The 14,397-nt window shown below is 37.4% G+C and overlaps 1 protein-coding gene across 4 annotated transcripts in view; it reads right to left on the bottom strand.

The window, feature by feature from the left end:
• Positions 1–282: 282 nt before the first annotated feature.
• The window catches only part of MCM8 (minichromosome maintenance 8 homologous recombination repair factor), a 44,169-nt gene continuing 30,054 nt past the window's right edge, over positions 283–14,397 (bottom strand). For 2 of the 4 annotated variants that reach the window (XM_042980889.1, XM_042980888.1), the window contains exons 13-19: positions 13,529–13,670; positions 10,281–10,476; positions 8,363–8,582; positions 7,856–8,065; positions 6,508–6,584; positions 2,677–2,866; positions 283–443 (exon numbers count right to left, since the gene is read on the bottom strand). In XM_042980889.1, coding sequence (XP_042836823.1) covers positions 351–443; positions 2,677–2,866; positions 6,508–6,584; positions 7,856–8,065; positions 8,363–8,582; positions 10,281–10,476; positions 13,529–13,670 — 1,128 coding nt within the window. In that variant the 3' untranslated portion in view covers positions 283–350. Of the gene's footprint in view, positions 444–2,676; positions 2,867–3,062; positions 3,085–3,340; positions 3,431–6,507; positions 6,585–7,855; positions 8,066–8,362; positions 8,583–10,280; positions 10,477–13,528; positions 13,671–14,397 lie in introns of those variants that run through there. The other 2 variants (XR_006215570.1, XR_006215571.1) reach the window with 2 other exon arrangements.

Here is a 14,397-nt window from a genome sequence, read left to right as displayed (position 1 = left end):
AGCAAATGTTTACTCAGATGGACATTTTATAGAAAAAAAGTAAGAATAAAAGAGGTCAAAAATACAACTATATATAATACATATAATTACATCATTTAAAAATATAAACAATTTATTTTTCTCATCTTTCAGAGAAGCTGTAAAAACTAAACACATGGCTTTATCACTTCTTAAATCTTTTTTCCTATTACATTAATTTTAGGACATCATTTTCCAGAGAACAATATATATATATATATATATATATATATATATTTTTTTTTTTTTTTTTTTTTTTTTTACATACTCTTTATTACTGAGATAGTTTTAAATTGCTAATAATCTCAAGACGTCCTGGGTTGGTAGTCATTTTACATAGTTTGAAGTTGGTAGACCTTTGGGCCTTTTTTCAAGAGGTAACCTTGGTCATTTAGTGACCCGATAAAATTTTCAAAATCAGCAACCTGAAACAAAACATCAAAAAACAGCCCATTAAATAATATGCAAAAACATGATTTATAAAATGAATCTCTCAAACCATAACATGCATTTCTCAAGTTTCTTGGGCAAATAAATTTATTTGTACTTCCTCATAGAGAAAAGTGCTTACATATGAGCTTTCAATTCTATTGTGAGATTCTATTCTATTTGATTAGCCGAGCTAATCAAAATTAAAAACTCCAGTATCCAGAGTATTTTTTGTGTATTTGTTTTAGATTAGCTTCAAAACAAAAATTAGAGTAGCTCCAATTTTGAAATTGAGTGGGCAGTTTTCCATATAAACTGTCTTACATGTTTAAAGTCTTATTACATTCATTTTCACTAAAACTTTCAAGTAGCAGAACAGGTGAAATCATGTCTATTTTTTTTTAATGTTTATTTATTTTTGAGAGAGAGAGAGAGAGAGAGAGAGAGAGAGAGAGAGAGAGAGGGAGAGAGAGAGAGAGAGGCAGGCAGAGAGGGAGACACAGAATCCGAAGCAGGCTCCAGGCTCCGAGCTGTCAGCACAGAGCCCGACGTGGGGCTCGAACTCACAGACCCCAAGATCATGACCTGAGCCGAAGTCGGCCCCTGGAATCATGTCTGTTGAACAAACGAGGAAACAGAGATGCAAAGATGTAAGATGACTTGCCCACAAGAGATTTTGTCAGAAAAACATGGAAAGTGAGTCTCTTATATTTCCTTCAACTATCAAGATGCTACAAAAGAGGTAGGTATGCATTTTAGATAAAACCTACTGGGTTTTTTTGTTTTTGTTTTTTGTTTTTAGGTAGGCTTCACACCCAGAGTAGGGTCCAACATGGGGCTTGAACTCATGACCCTGAGATCAAGATCTGAGCTGAGACCAAGAATGGGATGTGTAACTGACTGAGCCACCCAGGAACCCTAACACTGCTAGGTTTTTTTTTTTTGTTTTTTTTTTAAAGCTCTGAGCAGCTAATTTCATAGCTTAAATAAATAAAATACTTCAAAAAAGCCTATTCCATTCTTTTCATCCAAATCTTTTATTATTTTTTCAATCTCCATTATATTTATTTATTTTAAAATTTTAGTTCCAGTGTAGTTAACATACAGTGTTCATTTCAGATGAACAATATAGCAATTCAACAATTCCATATATTACTTAGTGCTCGTGATACTTTTTTTTGCAAAGATTTTATTTTTATTTATTCATTTAAGCTTATTTATTTATTTTGAAAGAAAGAGAGAGAGAGAAAATGAGCAGGGGAGGGGCAGAGAGAGAGGGAGGGAGAGTAGCTCAAGCAGACTCTGCATCATCAGTGCAGAGCCCAATATGGGGCTCAAACCCACAAACCATGAGACCATGACCTAAGCCAAAATCAAGAATCCAACACTTAACTGACTGAGCCACCATAGGTGCCCCAGCAAAGATTTTATTCTTAAGTAATCTCTGCACCCAACATGGGGCTCAAGTTTACCACCCTGAGATTAAGAGGAGCACACTCCACCAACTGAGCAAGCCAGGTGCCCCTGATAAAGTGCGCTCTTAATCCCCATCACTTATTTCACCCACTCCCTCACCCACCTCCCCTCTGATAACCATCTGTTTGTTCACTATAGCTAAGAGTCTGTTTCTTCGGGGCGCCTGGATGGCTCAGTCAGTTAACCGTCCAACTGGCTCAAGTCATGATCTGCGGTTAGTGAGTTCGAGCCCCGTGTCAGGCTCTGTGCTGACCTGGAGCCTGCTTCAGATCCTGGGTCTCCCTCTCTGCCCCTCCCCCACTCATCTCAGTCTCTCTCTCTCTCTCTCTCTTTCTCTCAAAAATAAACATTTAAAAAAATTTCTTAGACGTTTTTATTTATTCATTTTTGAGAGAGAGAGAGAGAGAGAACGAGCGAGCACATATGCGTGCTCTCTCTTTCTATACCACATCTTCTTTATCCCTTCATCCAACAATTGGCACTTGGGCTGTTTCCATATTTTGGCTATTGTAAATAATGCTGCAATAAACACAGGGGTGCATGTATTCCTTTGAATTCCTTTGTATTCTTTGGGTAAATGTACCATAGTGAGATTGCTGAATCATAGATAGGGTAGTTCTACTTTTAATTTTTTGAGTAATTTCCATACTGTTTTCCACAGTCATCAAAATATTCTGATATTTAAAAATTCTACACTTAATAAAGACCTCCTGAAATTTTCATAAACAAGATTAACTATTTGGCTTATCATACCTGAATGTTAAGCTCTTTGGCAATCTGCCGAAGTTGTTGAAATTGAAATAAGTTATTGTAAGTTCTTTCAGCAATGTTGTTGAGAGCAGAAATAAATCTTTTTGCTGTTGACCTGTTGCTCATTCCAGAACCATGCTGGGATCGCTCAAAATCTAGGTTTCCAAATTCATCAGAATAAGTTCCTAGCATGCTTAACGAGAAGGGAGGAAAACAGAGTTACCCAATGTAGCACGGCTATGGAAATTTTTGTCCCAGTTCATAAGAAGAAAAATGTGGAAATAACCATGAGACTCACATAGCAAAGATTTCAACATGTATTGCTTGAACAGCCACTATGAAATTCACTATGGTATGAACTATGTGCCGATAAAAATATTTTTGGACACAGTTGCCACTTTTAAGAAACATCTACATTTGAAAAGAGAAAAGCGTAAGAATACAAAGTTGATAGACTATGATATAAATGCCTGGAACATTCTTTTTGATTCATGAAAGAAAGAAATTCTAAACATACTAAATTTAGGCTTTAGAGGACAAAGATATGTTCCCAGCTCCTAGTGCAGCACCTGGCAGATGAAAGATGTTTAAAAATACTGTGGGAATGAACTAGAACCGTTCTGCTGACTTGCAGTAATGGTGGTTAGATATTAAAGGATCCACCTACTATTTTTAGTTCTCTGCTGCTTCCTCTTATTTTCACAGTATCATCAAAGAAAGACATATGCACTCTTGCTAGTGGATTTTAGCCAGAAGTCTGAAAACACCAGTGAGAGATAAAATTAGCCATCATTTCTAATCCAGCTCTGTGGATGACTCCCTCCCTGTACAATGGGACAGATATAATCTCACACAAAGCCCAGAGGCAAAGGTGTTATTTAATCAGGAATTGGTTAATCATATATAAACTGGTCACCTGCTAGGCAGTAGACTTGCACTGGTGAATAAAACGGATGTAATTCCTGCCCTTAAGGAGCTTACAGCAATGAGTTTACAGGGTTACTAAAAACATAGCTTTGTTTTGTTTCCTGATAAGAGCTTATGTGAAAGAGAAAGCTGTACAAATAGGAATGAATCATCCAAATCAGACTAATAAATGGTAAGAAATGTAATATGATTATGTAAATATAATAAACCATAGCTTATTTTTCATAAGGTACTTGTCAAAAATGCTTTAAACTACTATGTATTAACAATTCATATTTAGCTTAATTATGTTTAATCACCATATGCTACCCCATTTAGTCCAACAATCCTCTGATCTAGGGACTATTCTTATTCCCATTTTACAGATGAAGAAGCAAAGTGTGGTAAGTTAAGTGACTTGCCAAAGGTTACACAGCCAATGAGTGGAATATCTGGGATTTAAATCTGAGATACATGGCTTCAGATGTGAAGATTTATAAATATCTGAGCCACTTTGCTGAAATAGAAAAAACTCAATGATGTTTCATCTTTGAAGGTGGCTCTATTCTCCTGTGCTTCCTAGTACATTTTTAAAGAAAACTTAAGTGAACTGTTGGCCATAAACATTTAGTTTTTATAGCTATGTGCTTTGATAACTATGATGAACTGTATCACAGTTTAGATTTTATTTTGGCTTCTGCTTCTGCTTAAAATGTAGTTTTATAGATTCAAGACCACATTAAGTACAAACATTCACAACTCAAGAGAGGGAAACTCTGAAATAGAAGAGTTAATGAATGAAAGATGATTCCCATGGTCAACTTTACTATCAATGCAGTACATTTACTGAGGGTGTGCTGTGTGCTAGGTATGGGCCCTGGGAGTACACTGGTAAAGATGACAGATAGGGTCCCTGCTCTCCTAGAGCATAGACTAAGGACAGAAAGCATGGTAAGTATAATAAAACAGGTAATTCACAACCTAGTCTCTGTGTTTAACTGGATCTTGATATCTACCATCGAAATAACTGCAGTCACTAGGAATCACTAGGAAATAATTCCAATCACTAGGAATCAACCTATTCTTTTTATCTGAAAATTTGTGTAAAAGCCAATAAAGCACATTCAGTTCAAGGAAACAAACCAGTAATTTCATGTAGATACTGCTTATATTTAACAATGAGATCTCTTTTTTCAGGAGTTCAGGAGTAAATTGACAGCCTAAAACTAATTCAGAATTACCAGCAAGGCAACTTTGAGAAGTAGTAGAAAAAAATACAAAGTTACACAAAAAAATATGGAAGAGTTCCTCTTGGATGGAAAAAGTACATGTAAACACTGTCCGACATGAAGATTCAGACATGCAGAATCAATATGGCATTTTTATTGAAAAGGTTTAATGTGTAATTTATAATGTGTAATTCTCAGATATGAGAATGAATCAGACCAGTGGACTTATTGTGGGGAAATACTAGGTGGCTGCTTGAGGCAATGTCTGGGGTCTGAGGCCTAAGGAAACTAAGTTAGGGTAAAGCCTAAAAAGAGAATGTTACAGGTAAGAGAGAGTAATAAGGTAGTTTGATCCCTGATTTGCTGGATAGCCCAAGTCTATCCATGATATTATTCAGTAGAGCCAGGCACCAGTAGGTCTAAAGGGTGAGAGATCATTAAATGGAAAAGGAAACCAGGAGTAGCAATGATAGCCCCACTGCCACAGGTGGAGAATTTAAGAGCAGGATGCTCAGGGGAGCCTGGGTGGCTCAGTTGGTTAACTGGCCGACTCTTGGTTTCAGCTCAGGTCATGATCTCATGGTTTGCAGGATCAAGCCCCATGTCAGGCTCTGTGCTGACAGCATGGAGCCTTCTTGGGATTTTCTCTCCCTCTCTCTCTCTGCCCCTCTCCCACTCACGCACATGCGCATCCTCTCTCTCTCATAACAAACTTAAAAAAAAAAAAAGCAGTCTGTTAAGAAAAATTCTAAACTAAGAGGCAACTTTTTATCATTAAACAAGGAGTCCCTACTAGTGGTCCTTGTTTTTAATTGGGAACAAAGTTAGAATCCAAATTTTTTGGAATTTCGGTTAGGTTCAGTGGCTTTGTTTTCTAGTGAAAAAAGAATCTCTGTTGGGGCAATCTCTAGGTATCTTTTTTTTTTTTTCCAAGTAAGCCTTACACCTCACATGGGGCTTGAACTCAAGACCCTGAGGTCAAGAGTCACGTGCTCTACCAACTGAGCCAGTCAGGTGCCCTGTAGGCAATCTCTAGGATTCTTATTGGTCTGGTCTGCCAGGAAGCTAGGTCCACCATAAGTCAGGCAGACAACTGGTATTTATGGCCACTCCTTTATTTCACATGCTAGTACACTGAATCCCTGGCAGCACACTGAATGAGACAGTCTAGTAATTCCTAGACTGTCTGGTTGCTGACAAATGGCAACTGAGGGTCTCCAACACAATGAAGTCAACTAGAGAGGGAATGAAGCCAGCTTGGTAAAATTTTCATCTACAAGACCCCTCAAACCCTAGTACTGAATCGTGTAAAAGAGGAAACTGACGGTCCAAGCACAGTAGACTATTAAACCAACAGGATATTTATACAAAAGGGAATGTTAGGAATTGGTTGAAAGGGTTGGTAGTCATTTAAGTGTTAATGATGATTTTACCCATTATGAGGCTGTTCCTTTTGAGTATTCTCAAAATATGTATTTTTGAATTGATTTTATAACTATGTGAATGTATACCCATTCAAAACATTTTAATATAAAGATTGTTTCTTTATACAAATATTTTAAACCAAGAAAATATAGTTTGTTAAAAGGATCCAATGGGCTAAGTAAAAATAATTTTGCTTGGCATAATTAAATATTTAATTTGAGATGAAACGATGACTGATATTTCATTTAAAACAGCATTTAAAATTTAATCTTACCTATACTTCATAACTTCAACTATATCCTCAGCATCTTCTTTGGTTGCTTCTTCTCTTAATTCCAACCTTGCTCGTGCCTTTGAAATAAAAAAACCATTTTTAAATAACAATAGTAAGTATATTTGACATCGTTTGAGCAGGTAAAGTAGGTCTAAGATTGTTTTATTTATTCATTTTACACAAAAACTGATTGCAGGAGGAGGACTATAATATCAAAGTCAGAATAAAATTATCTGAAAACTTGAGTATGAAAACAATCACTCATTTTATTTTAAAAATTTTTAATGTTTGTTTATTTTTGAGAAAGAGAGAGAGAGACAGTATGCGAGCAGTGGAGGAGCAGAGAGAGAGGAAGACAGAGAACCTGAAGCGGCTCCAGGCTCTGAGCTGTCAGCACAGAGCCTGACGTGGGGCTCGAACCCACGAACAAAAGATCATGACTGAACCAAAGTCAGACATTTAACTGACTGAGCCACTCTGGCACCCCAATCGCTCATTTAAAATATGGATTAGGGGCACCTGGGTGGCTCAGTCAGTTAAATGTCCAACTCTTGATTTTGGCTCAGGTCATGATCTCACAGTTTGTGGATTCGAGCCCCACACTGGGTTCCATGCTGACAGCATAGGGGCTGCTTGGGATTCTCTCTCCCTCTCTCTCTCTGCTCCTCCCCCCCAACAACATAAACAAATAAACTTAATAAACTAAATAAATGAACTAAATAAAGTAGGATTAAAACCTATTTTTATCTAACATATATCTTTCTGAGTGTTCATTTCAGAAAATTTGATTATGAAATACCCTTGGTTTTTCCTTGCCTTTTACTTTCAGGAAATCATGCCTAACCAATTTGTTAAAACAACATAGAAGAAATAATCTGATTTTAAAGCAAAAAGCCCAAACTCCAGCTATTTTAACTGCGAGAGTTCTCTTAGCATTCCAAACGTGTGAATAAATGTTACTGCTATTAGAAAAACAGGTACTATCCTTATGGACCTGTCATGTATCAAATCAAATACTGACATATTCCATGCTCCCATATATTCAACTTAGAATCTCAGAATCCTTAATTAACCTAACTACTTCTCACACTCCAGGAGTCTTCAATGTCATTAAAAGGGGGAGGGGGGGGAAGTTGCATGGTTAGTAACTGGTTCTGTGCCTAGAAAGAAGTGGCTTGATTGGCTCTGTTACAGATATGGCCAAACATTTTTAAACATTTTTATACATCCATTTCTAATTGCCTCTCAGCTGGAAGAAAAATCAAGTTAATTATGCAGGAAATTGACAGAAATCATACCACCTCTTGCCCCCATTTTTAAGTCAAAAAAGCATGAATTTGAAACAAACCTCTGTTAGACGAATCAGAGATTCCAGCTGCCTAGTAGTGATTGGTGAGCTATTTAACCGCTGGCTCTGTTTCCGGAGCTCAAGGTAAAAATCTTGAAGAATCTGAGCAGCTTCTGTGGACAGCCTTGGATAGACATACTGCCGAGCATAACCAATGTACTTTCTCAACAGCTGGTGGGGAATTAGATCTATTTTTTCTCCAGGAACCACCTGAAGCATGATAAAAAAAGATTACAAGGATAGCAAATAAAATCTTTCTGTTAAAATAACCTGTTTAGATACATATAAAGTTCTAAAAGACTTTCCAAAGAAGCCCAACACTGTAGTTCCAGCTCTGAGTCTAGGTGACAGATTATTTCTAATGCAGTTTATATAAACCCTACTACTGTAATATAAAAGGTTTTGGCATGAAAGCTTATATATTACTACTCTACAATAAGCAACATACTGAACTCTGACATCCAAACAGAACCGAAATGAATGACTAAGGAGCGGAAACATTCATACCTTTAATCTTTCTGATAATGGTTTATCAGACACCACTTCAAGTACGGAAGTATTTGAATCTTGACTATTCATGCGAGCTACAGTGGCTCCGCTAACAGTTCTCTGCTTTCCAGCTCTTATTGCAATCACATGTTCAGAGAGTAAGTGATCATGGTCCTCATTTGGGGTGTCTAACAGGATAAAGACCAAATCAAATCTGGACAGCAGGGCACTCCCCATTCTAAGAGGCAGGGAAGAAGGAAGAAACAATGATTGGAATCAAAACAAGTAGAAAACCATTTACTTATTTACTATTGAAGTTCCATGTAGAACTTTAAAAAAATAAAGTTTATGTTAAAGAAACAAACAATAGCTTTTGTATTCGATACACCCACCAACTCTGGAGAGACACCAGGCCACACACCAGTCATACATGTACCTACCTTTGGTAGGTTAATGATAAGGCCCCTTCTCACACCATGTCTGTGTTCTATATTACTACCTAATGGTAAGTTTCACAATGCCTTTGAATTTTAAAACAAATGCTATATGATACACCAGGGGTTATCTAGTTGGGTCGTTTTAATCTTTTGTATGTTTTCTTTCACCAAGACATTGAGTCTCTCAAAGCATCTATGATTATTTAGATTAAAAAACCCACTTTTTCTTAGAGTCATTAGAATCATTATAATAAAAATGCTGTGTTCTACTTAGTCATCGTCCCTGATCCCACCAATCAGATTATCCTTCTATTTGAGACAATAAAACTGAAATTCAGAGTAGCTAAAGAATTTGGTCAACACCCCAAAACAGGTTTGGGTACCACTAAAAACCAGAATCTAAAAACCAAGTCCTTGTTCAATAGGATCTTTCTAATATAGCACTTTGTCATTTTAATAAGAAAAACTAATAGATTGACTTTTTTTTTTTTTTTTTTTTTTAAAGTAGGCTTCATACCCAGCATAGGGCTTGAACTCATGACCTGAGATCAAGACCTGAACTGAGATCAAGAGCTGGCCACTTAACCGACTGAGCCACCCAGGGGTCCCTAGATTGACTTTTTTGGTGGTGGTGGTATAGCATCTCCAAGTACTACTGTATATTTTGCCATGTACCATTTCTGTATTAAAGGTACAAATTATCAAATACTAGGAAGTTTGGGTTTTTTCCCTCTAGAATTTAAGCTTCCAATTTTTCACATGAGGCATTCTTTTGTCTTTTTCTCACTTCCACAATCACTTCAACCTATTTTCCCCTCCCTATGCCTTTTGTCCAACCTGTACAGAACAAACTAGAAGACAAAGCATACACACATACCAATACAAACTCTGTTTTGGGGAAAAAGTGGGGTCATACCCCATTTGTAAATATGTAATGTGCTCTTTTCACTTAACAGTAAGCACAGACATGTTTCCCTATCAGCACACACAGAGCTACTTCCATTTTTATACCTGCTATTCTCCACTGTTCGGCCTTCCATAGTTTAACCACTTTCCTACCAATGCGCATTTTAAGCTGTTTCCGCTTTTTGTCTGTGATATACAATGGCATAATACCCAACCTGTAAATGCGTCTCTGTGCACTTACATGACTATTTCTGTGAGTATGATTCCTAAAAGTAGAACTGGCTAAAACAAATGGAATGTATATTTCAAACAGTGATAATAAACATGCCAGTTGTCCTTCAATACGCTAACCTGAATATGTGAGAACTTATTTTCCCAACCCTTTGCCAATAATGATTATTAATATATAAAATGTTTGCCAATCTGGTAGCTATCAATGGTACTTCATTGCTTTAATTTGTTGTGCTCAACATGTTTTTGTACATTTACTAGAAATTATCATTTCTGTGAACTATTATGTCCTCAGTTATCTTTTTCTTATTGATTTATAAGGATTCAATACATTAAAGGTATAAATATCCAAAGAGACTTACTTTAAATTCTCAGAAACTGTTTTGGCTTTATTGTAGTGTCCTCCAACTGGATTTGCAGCAGCGACGATGGAAGTTCTTGCAGGGAGGCTACAAACCATGCCAGCCTTAGCAAGACTAATACTCTGTTGTTCCATAGCTTCTAACAAGGCTTGATGTTGATTCCCCATCTTATCAAATTCATCTATCCCACAAATACCTACAGTCACAGTAAAATAATACAGACAAAAAGCTTTCTTTGGTTAAGTTCCAAATCTTACAGGATGCAAACCGTTCCACAATAAGGAAATTATTTGTAATTGTTTCCAGCAGTCAAAATTATAAAATGTCATACAGTAGAGAATTTGTGCTTGTTTTACAGCAAATAAAACACTTGTCGTAACTAACTTTTATGTAATATTTTCTCATTCAACATTTTTCATAGGCAAGGCATGTGTTGTGAGTGCTACAAAAATGAAGATACAAATGACCCTCAGAAAGCTTAAAGACTTATGTTCAAACAGGTGAAATAAGAGATATGCATATTCAAAAGATAGTATATTTCAACAACTACATGAGATAGGCATAATTATATAAGATCAGTTTTCTCGGGTAAGGAAAGGACATTTGAGCAAAAACTTCAAGGAGGAAAGGGAACAAGCCTTGTGGACTTATCTGGAGTAAGGGAAGCACAGGCAAAGGGAATAACAAGTAAAAAAGCCTAATGCAGGAATGTAAAATGTGCTGGTGGTGTAACTGGAGAATAAGAAGGAAGTAGTAGATAATGAGGCAAAAGAGGTGATTAAAAGGCCAGAATGTGAATGGCCCTGGACTACTGTCAAGCCTTGAGCTTTCACTCCGAGTGAGATAGGAAGCCACTGGAGGGTTTTGAGCAGGAGAATAACTTTATCTGAGTTTTAACAGGATTGTTCTGCCTTGTTAAGAACAATGGAAAGGGCAAGGGTGGTCACAAGCATTCCAACTAGGAGATCACAGTAATAATCCATGTAAGAGATGATGGTGTCTTGGATCAGGGTAGCAGCAATGGAGAAGTCTCGATACTGTATATATATATATATATATGGAAGGTAGAGCCCACAATATTTGTTAATAGACTGGATGTGGGGTATATGTAAAAACCAAATATGACTGTACATTTTCTGATTTTAGCAAATAGAAGGATGGAATTATCATTGACTGAGATGGGAAAGACTATAAAAATAGGTCTGAAGGAGAATATCGGAGTTTTGATTTCGGATGTGTTAAGTCTGAGGAAGTTATAGAGATACTGTAAAAACAGGCATTAAGAACCCTATGACCCAGCAGTAGCACTGCTAGGAATTTACCCAAGGGATACAGGAGTACTGATGCATAAGGGGCACTTGTACCCCAATGTTTATAGCAGCACTCTCAACAATAGCCAAATTATGGAAAGAACCTAAATGTCCATCAACTGTGGTTTATATACACAATGGAGTACTACGTGGCAATGAGAAAGAATGAAATATGGCCTTTTGTAGCAACGTGGATGGAACTGGGCAGTGTTATACTAAGTGAAATAAGCCATACAGAGAAAGACAGATACCATATGTTTTCACTCTTATGTGGATCCTGAGAAACTTAACAGGAACCCATGGGGTAGGGGAAGGAAAAAAAAAAAAAAAAAGGTTAGAGTGGGAGAGAGCCAAAGCATAAGAGACTCTTAAAAACTGAGAACAAACTGAGGGCTGATGGGGGGTGGGAGGGTGGGAGGGTGGGGAGGGTGGGTGATGGGTTTTGAAGAGGGCATCTTTTGATATGAGCACTGGGTGTTTTATGGAAACCAATTTGACAATAAATTTCATATATTAAAAAAATAAAAAAAGAAATATGTGCCTGGGGGTGCCCTGATGGCTCAGTCAGTTAAGCATCCAAGTCTTGATTTTGGCTCAGTTAAGCATCGAACTCTTGATTTTGTGAGATTGAGCCCCAAGTTAGGGCATGGAGACTGCTTAAGATTTTCTCTCTCCCTCTACCCCTCCCCTGCTTGCGCTTGCTCATGCTCTCTCTCTCTCCCTCCCTCTCTCTCTCTCTCTCTCTCTCAAAAAAAAAAAAATGTGCCTGGAGTTCAAGGAAGAAGAGATATAAATTTGGAAATTTTCGGCATATAGGTAGGCAAAGCCATGAGACTAGATAAGATCATTGAGAAGGTAACATAGACTAAGAAGAAAATAGGTACAAAACCTAAGCACCTGGAGGTGCCAACCAGTTAAGGTTAGGGAGATAAAGACCAAGACTGAGAAGGAAGAGTTAATGAAGAAAACCAGAAGAGTAGAGTATCCTGGAAACCAAGCAGGTAAAGTATTAAGGAAGGGGGTGGGTGGGGGCTGCTGATAGGATCTGGATTCAGAAATGTGGAGGTCTCCAGCAAACAAAGGAATGAATGGCCTTGACTGGACTGGAATCTGGGCACTGCCTGACACATACATAGGAACATGTTTCCAATAGAGTTACAGCATCACAAAGAGAAAGGTAGCAATGCTTAATCAGAGATCCCTTCTTGCTAAGCCCTCCAACTGGATTTCTTATAAACTCTCCATCAAATCCTGACAAACATCCAATGAGATGGGTTAAAATACAGCAAAATTCTAATTATAATGTAATAGTCTAAATTCTTATTGTAAGTCCTCTGAGAGTAAAGGATAACAACATTTACCTTATTTTCAGTTCCAAGGCATCTCGAAGTATTCTGAACTAAGTAATAGTAATGCATTCAGCAAGTACTTACTATGCACCTATGTATTAGACAAGATAAATGTGGCAGTCAACAGATAACCATATTCCACCCCACAGGGAGCTTGACATAAAGCTTTAAAACAGTCTTTTAAACAATTGTGATGGTTGATATGAAATGGGAAGTGCAAGGAGTTATCTATACCTATTTGACTTGACTGACTTGATATATAATTGTGTCTATCACAAGATTCTGACAATGAATGACATTAAGTACCAGTTTCAATTCCGCAGGGTAAAATGCATTTCCGGTTATTTTTTTCTGGCACTCATTCTCAACTCACTGGTCAATACAGTGCTGTCCAAATGCCTCTTGAACAGAATGTAAAGAAATAAACTGGAAAAGACTTAAAAAAGAAAAAAAACCCAAAAGCCCCAGAATTACTAATTATTTAGATCTGGAATAATACCTTTAAAACCCTTGGCTCAATTTAAAAATAGAAGCTGTAATATTAGTGAAAAATTAAATGTTGTAAACAGTGGAGAGTTTGGTCTCTTACCTTGATCACCGAGTACAAGGGCACCAGCTTCCAAAGCAAAATCTCCAGAGCAACTATCTTTTGAAAGAGTTACAGTCAAACCAGAGGTGGTTGTGGTATTACCACAAACATACACACCACGTGGAGCAACATTGCATACTGCCTAAGGAAACAAAAGGTTTAAGAGAATCAACCAAAGTAAAAGAAAAACAAATAGTAACTGCTTACAAATATCAGCTATATGCCAGAAATTCTTTTTGCTTAAGTTTATTTATTTATTTTTGAGAGAGAGAGAGAGAGAGAGAGAGAGGGAGGGAGGGAGGGAGGGAGACAGAGAGAAAGCACGAGCAGAGGAGAGGCAGAGAGAGGAGAGAGAGAGAATCCCAAGCAGGCTCTGCACTGTCAGCACAGAACCTGATGCAGGGCTTGATCTCATGAACCATGAGATCATGACCTGAACAAAATTCAAGGTCGGACGCTTAATCGACTGAGCCACCCAGGCACCCCTGCCAGGTATTCTTCTAACAGTTTTACTATACAATCTTCACTACCACAGTAGTGAGGTAGGAAGGCATTATTACATCCCCACTTAATCACGTAGAAACCAAGCCCTGCATACACTAACTCACAGTAGCTATGAAGGTGGGAGGTGAGGATTCAATCAAATCTAGGCAGCCTGCCTCTGATGACTGTGGTCATGTGAATATTATACAACTTCATTTTATGCTTCGTTTTCACGTTCAAACAGAAAACACATGAGTACCAATTTTAATTTCAAAGGCTTCAATGCTTCTTTATACATCAGGTAATAAAGTGGCTCAATAATGCTCACCTGAGTAAACAAGCTACGGCAGGTCAGAAAAGTGATTAAATAACATAAGAGTTAAAAG

This window comes from Panthera tigris, chromosome A3, assembly GCF_018350195.1.
Source record: "Panthera tigris isolate Pti1 chromosome A3, P.tigris_Pti1_mat1.1, whole genome shotgun sequence".
NCBI classification, from domain to species: Eukaryota; Metazoa; Chordata; class Mammalia; order Carnivora; family Felidae; genus Panthera; species Panthera tigris.
Note: the sequence above shows the minus strand (reverse complement) of the source record. Positions and strands in the feature narration are given on the sequence as shown.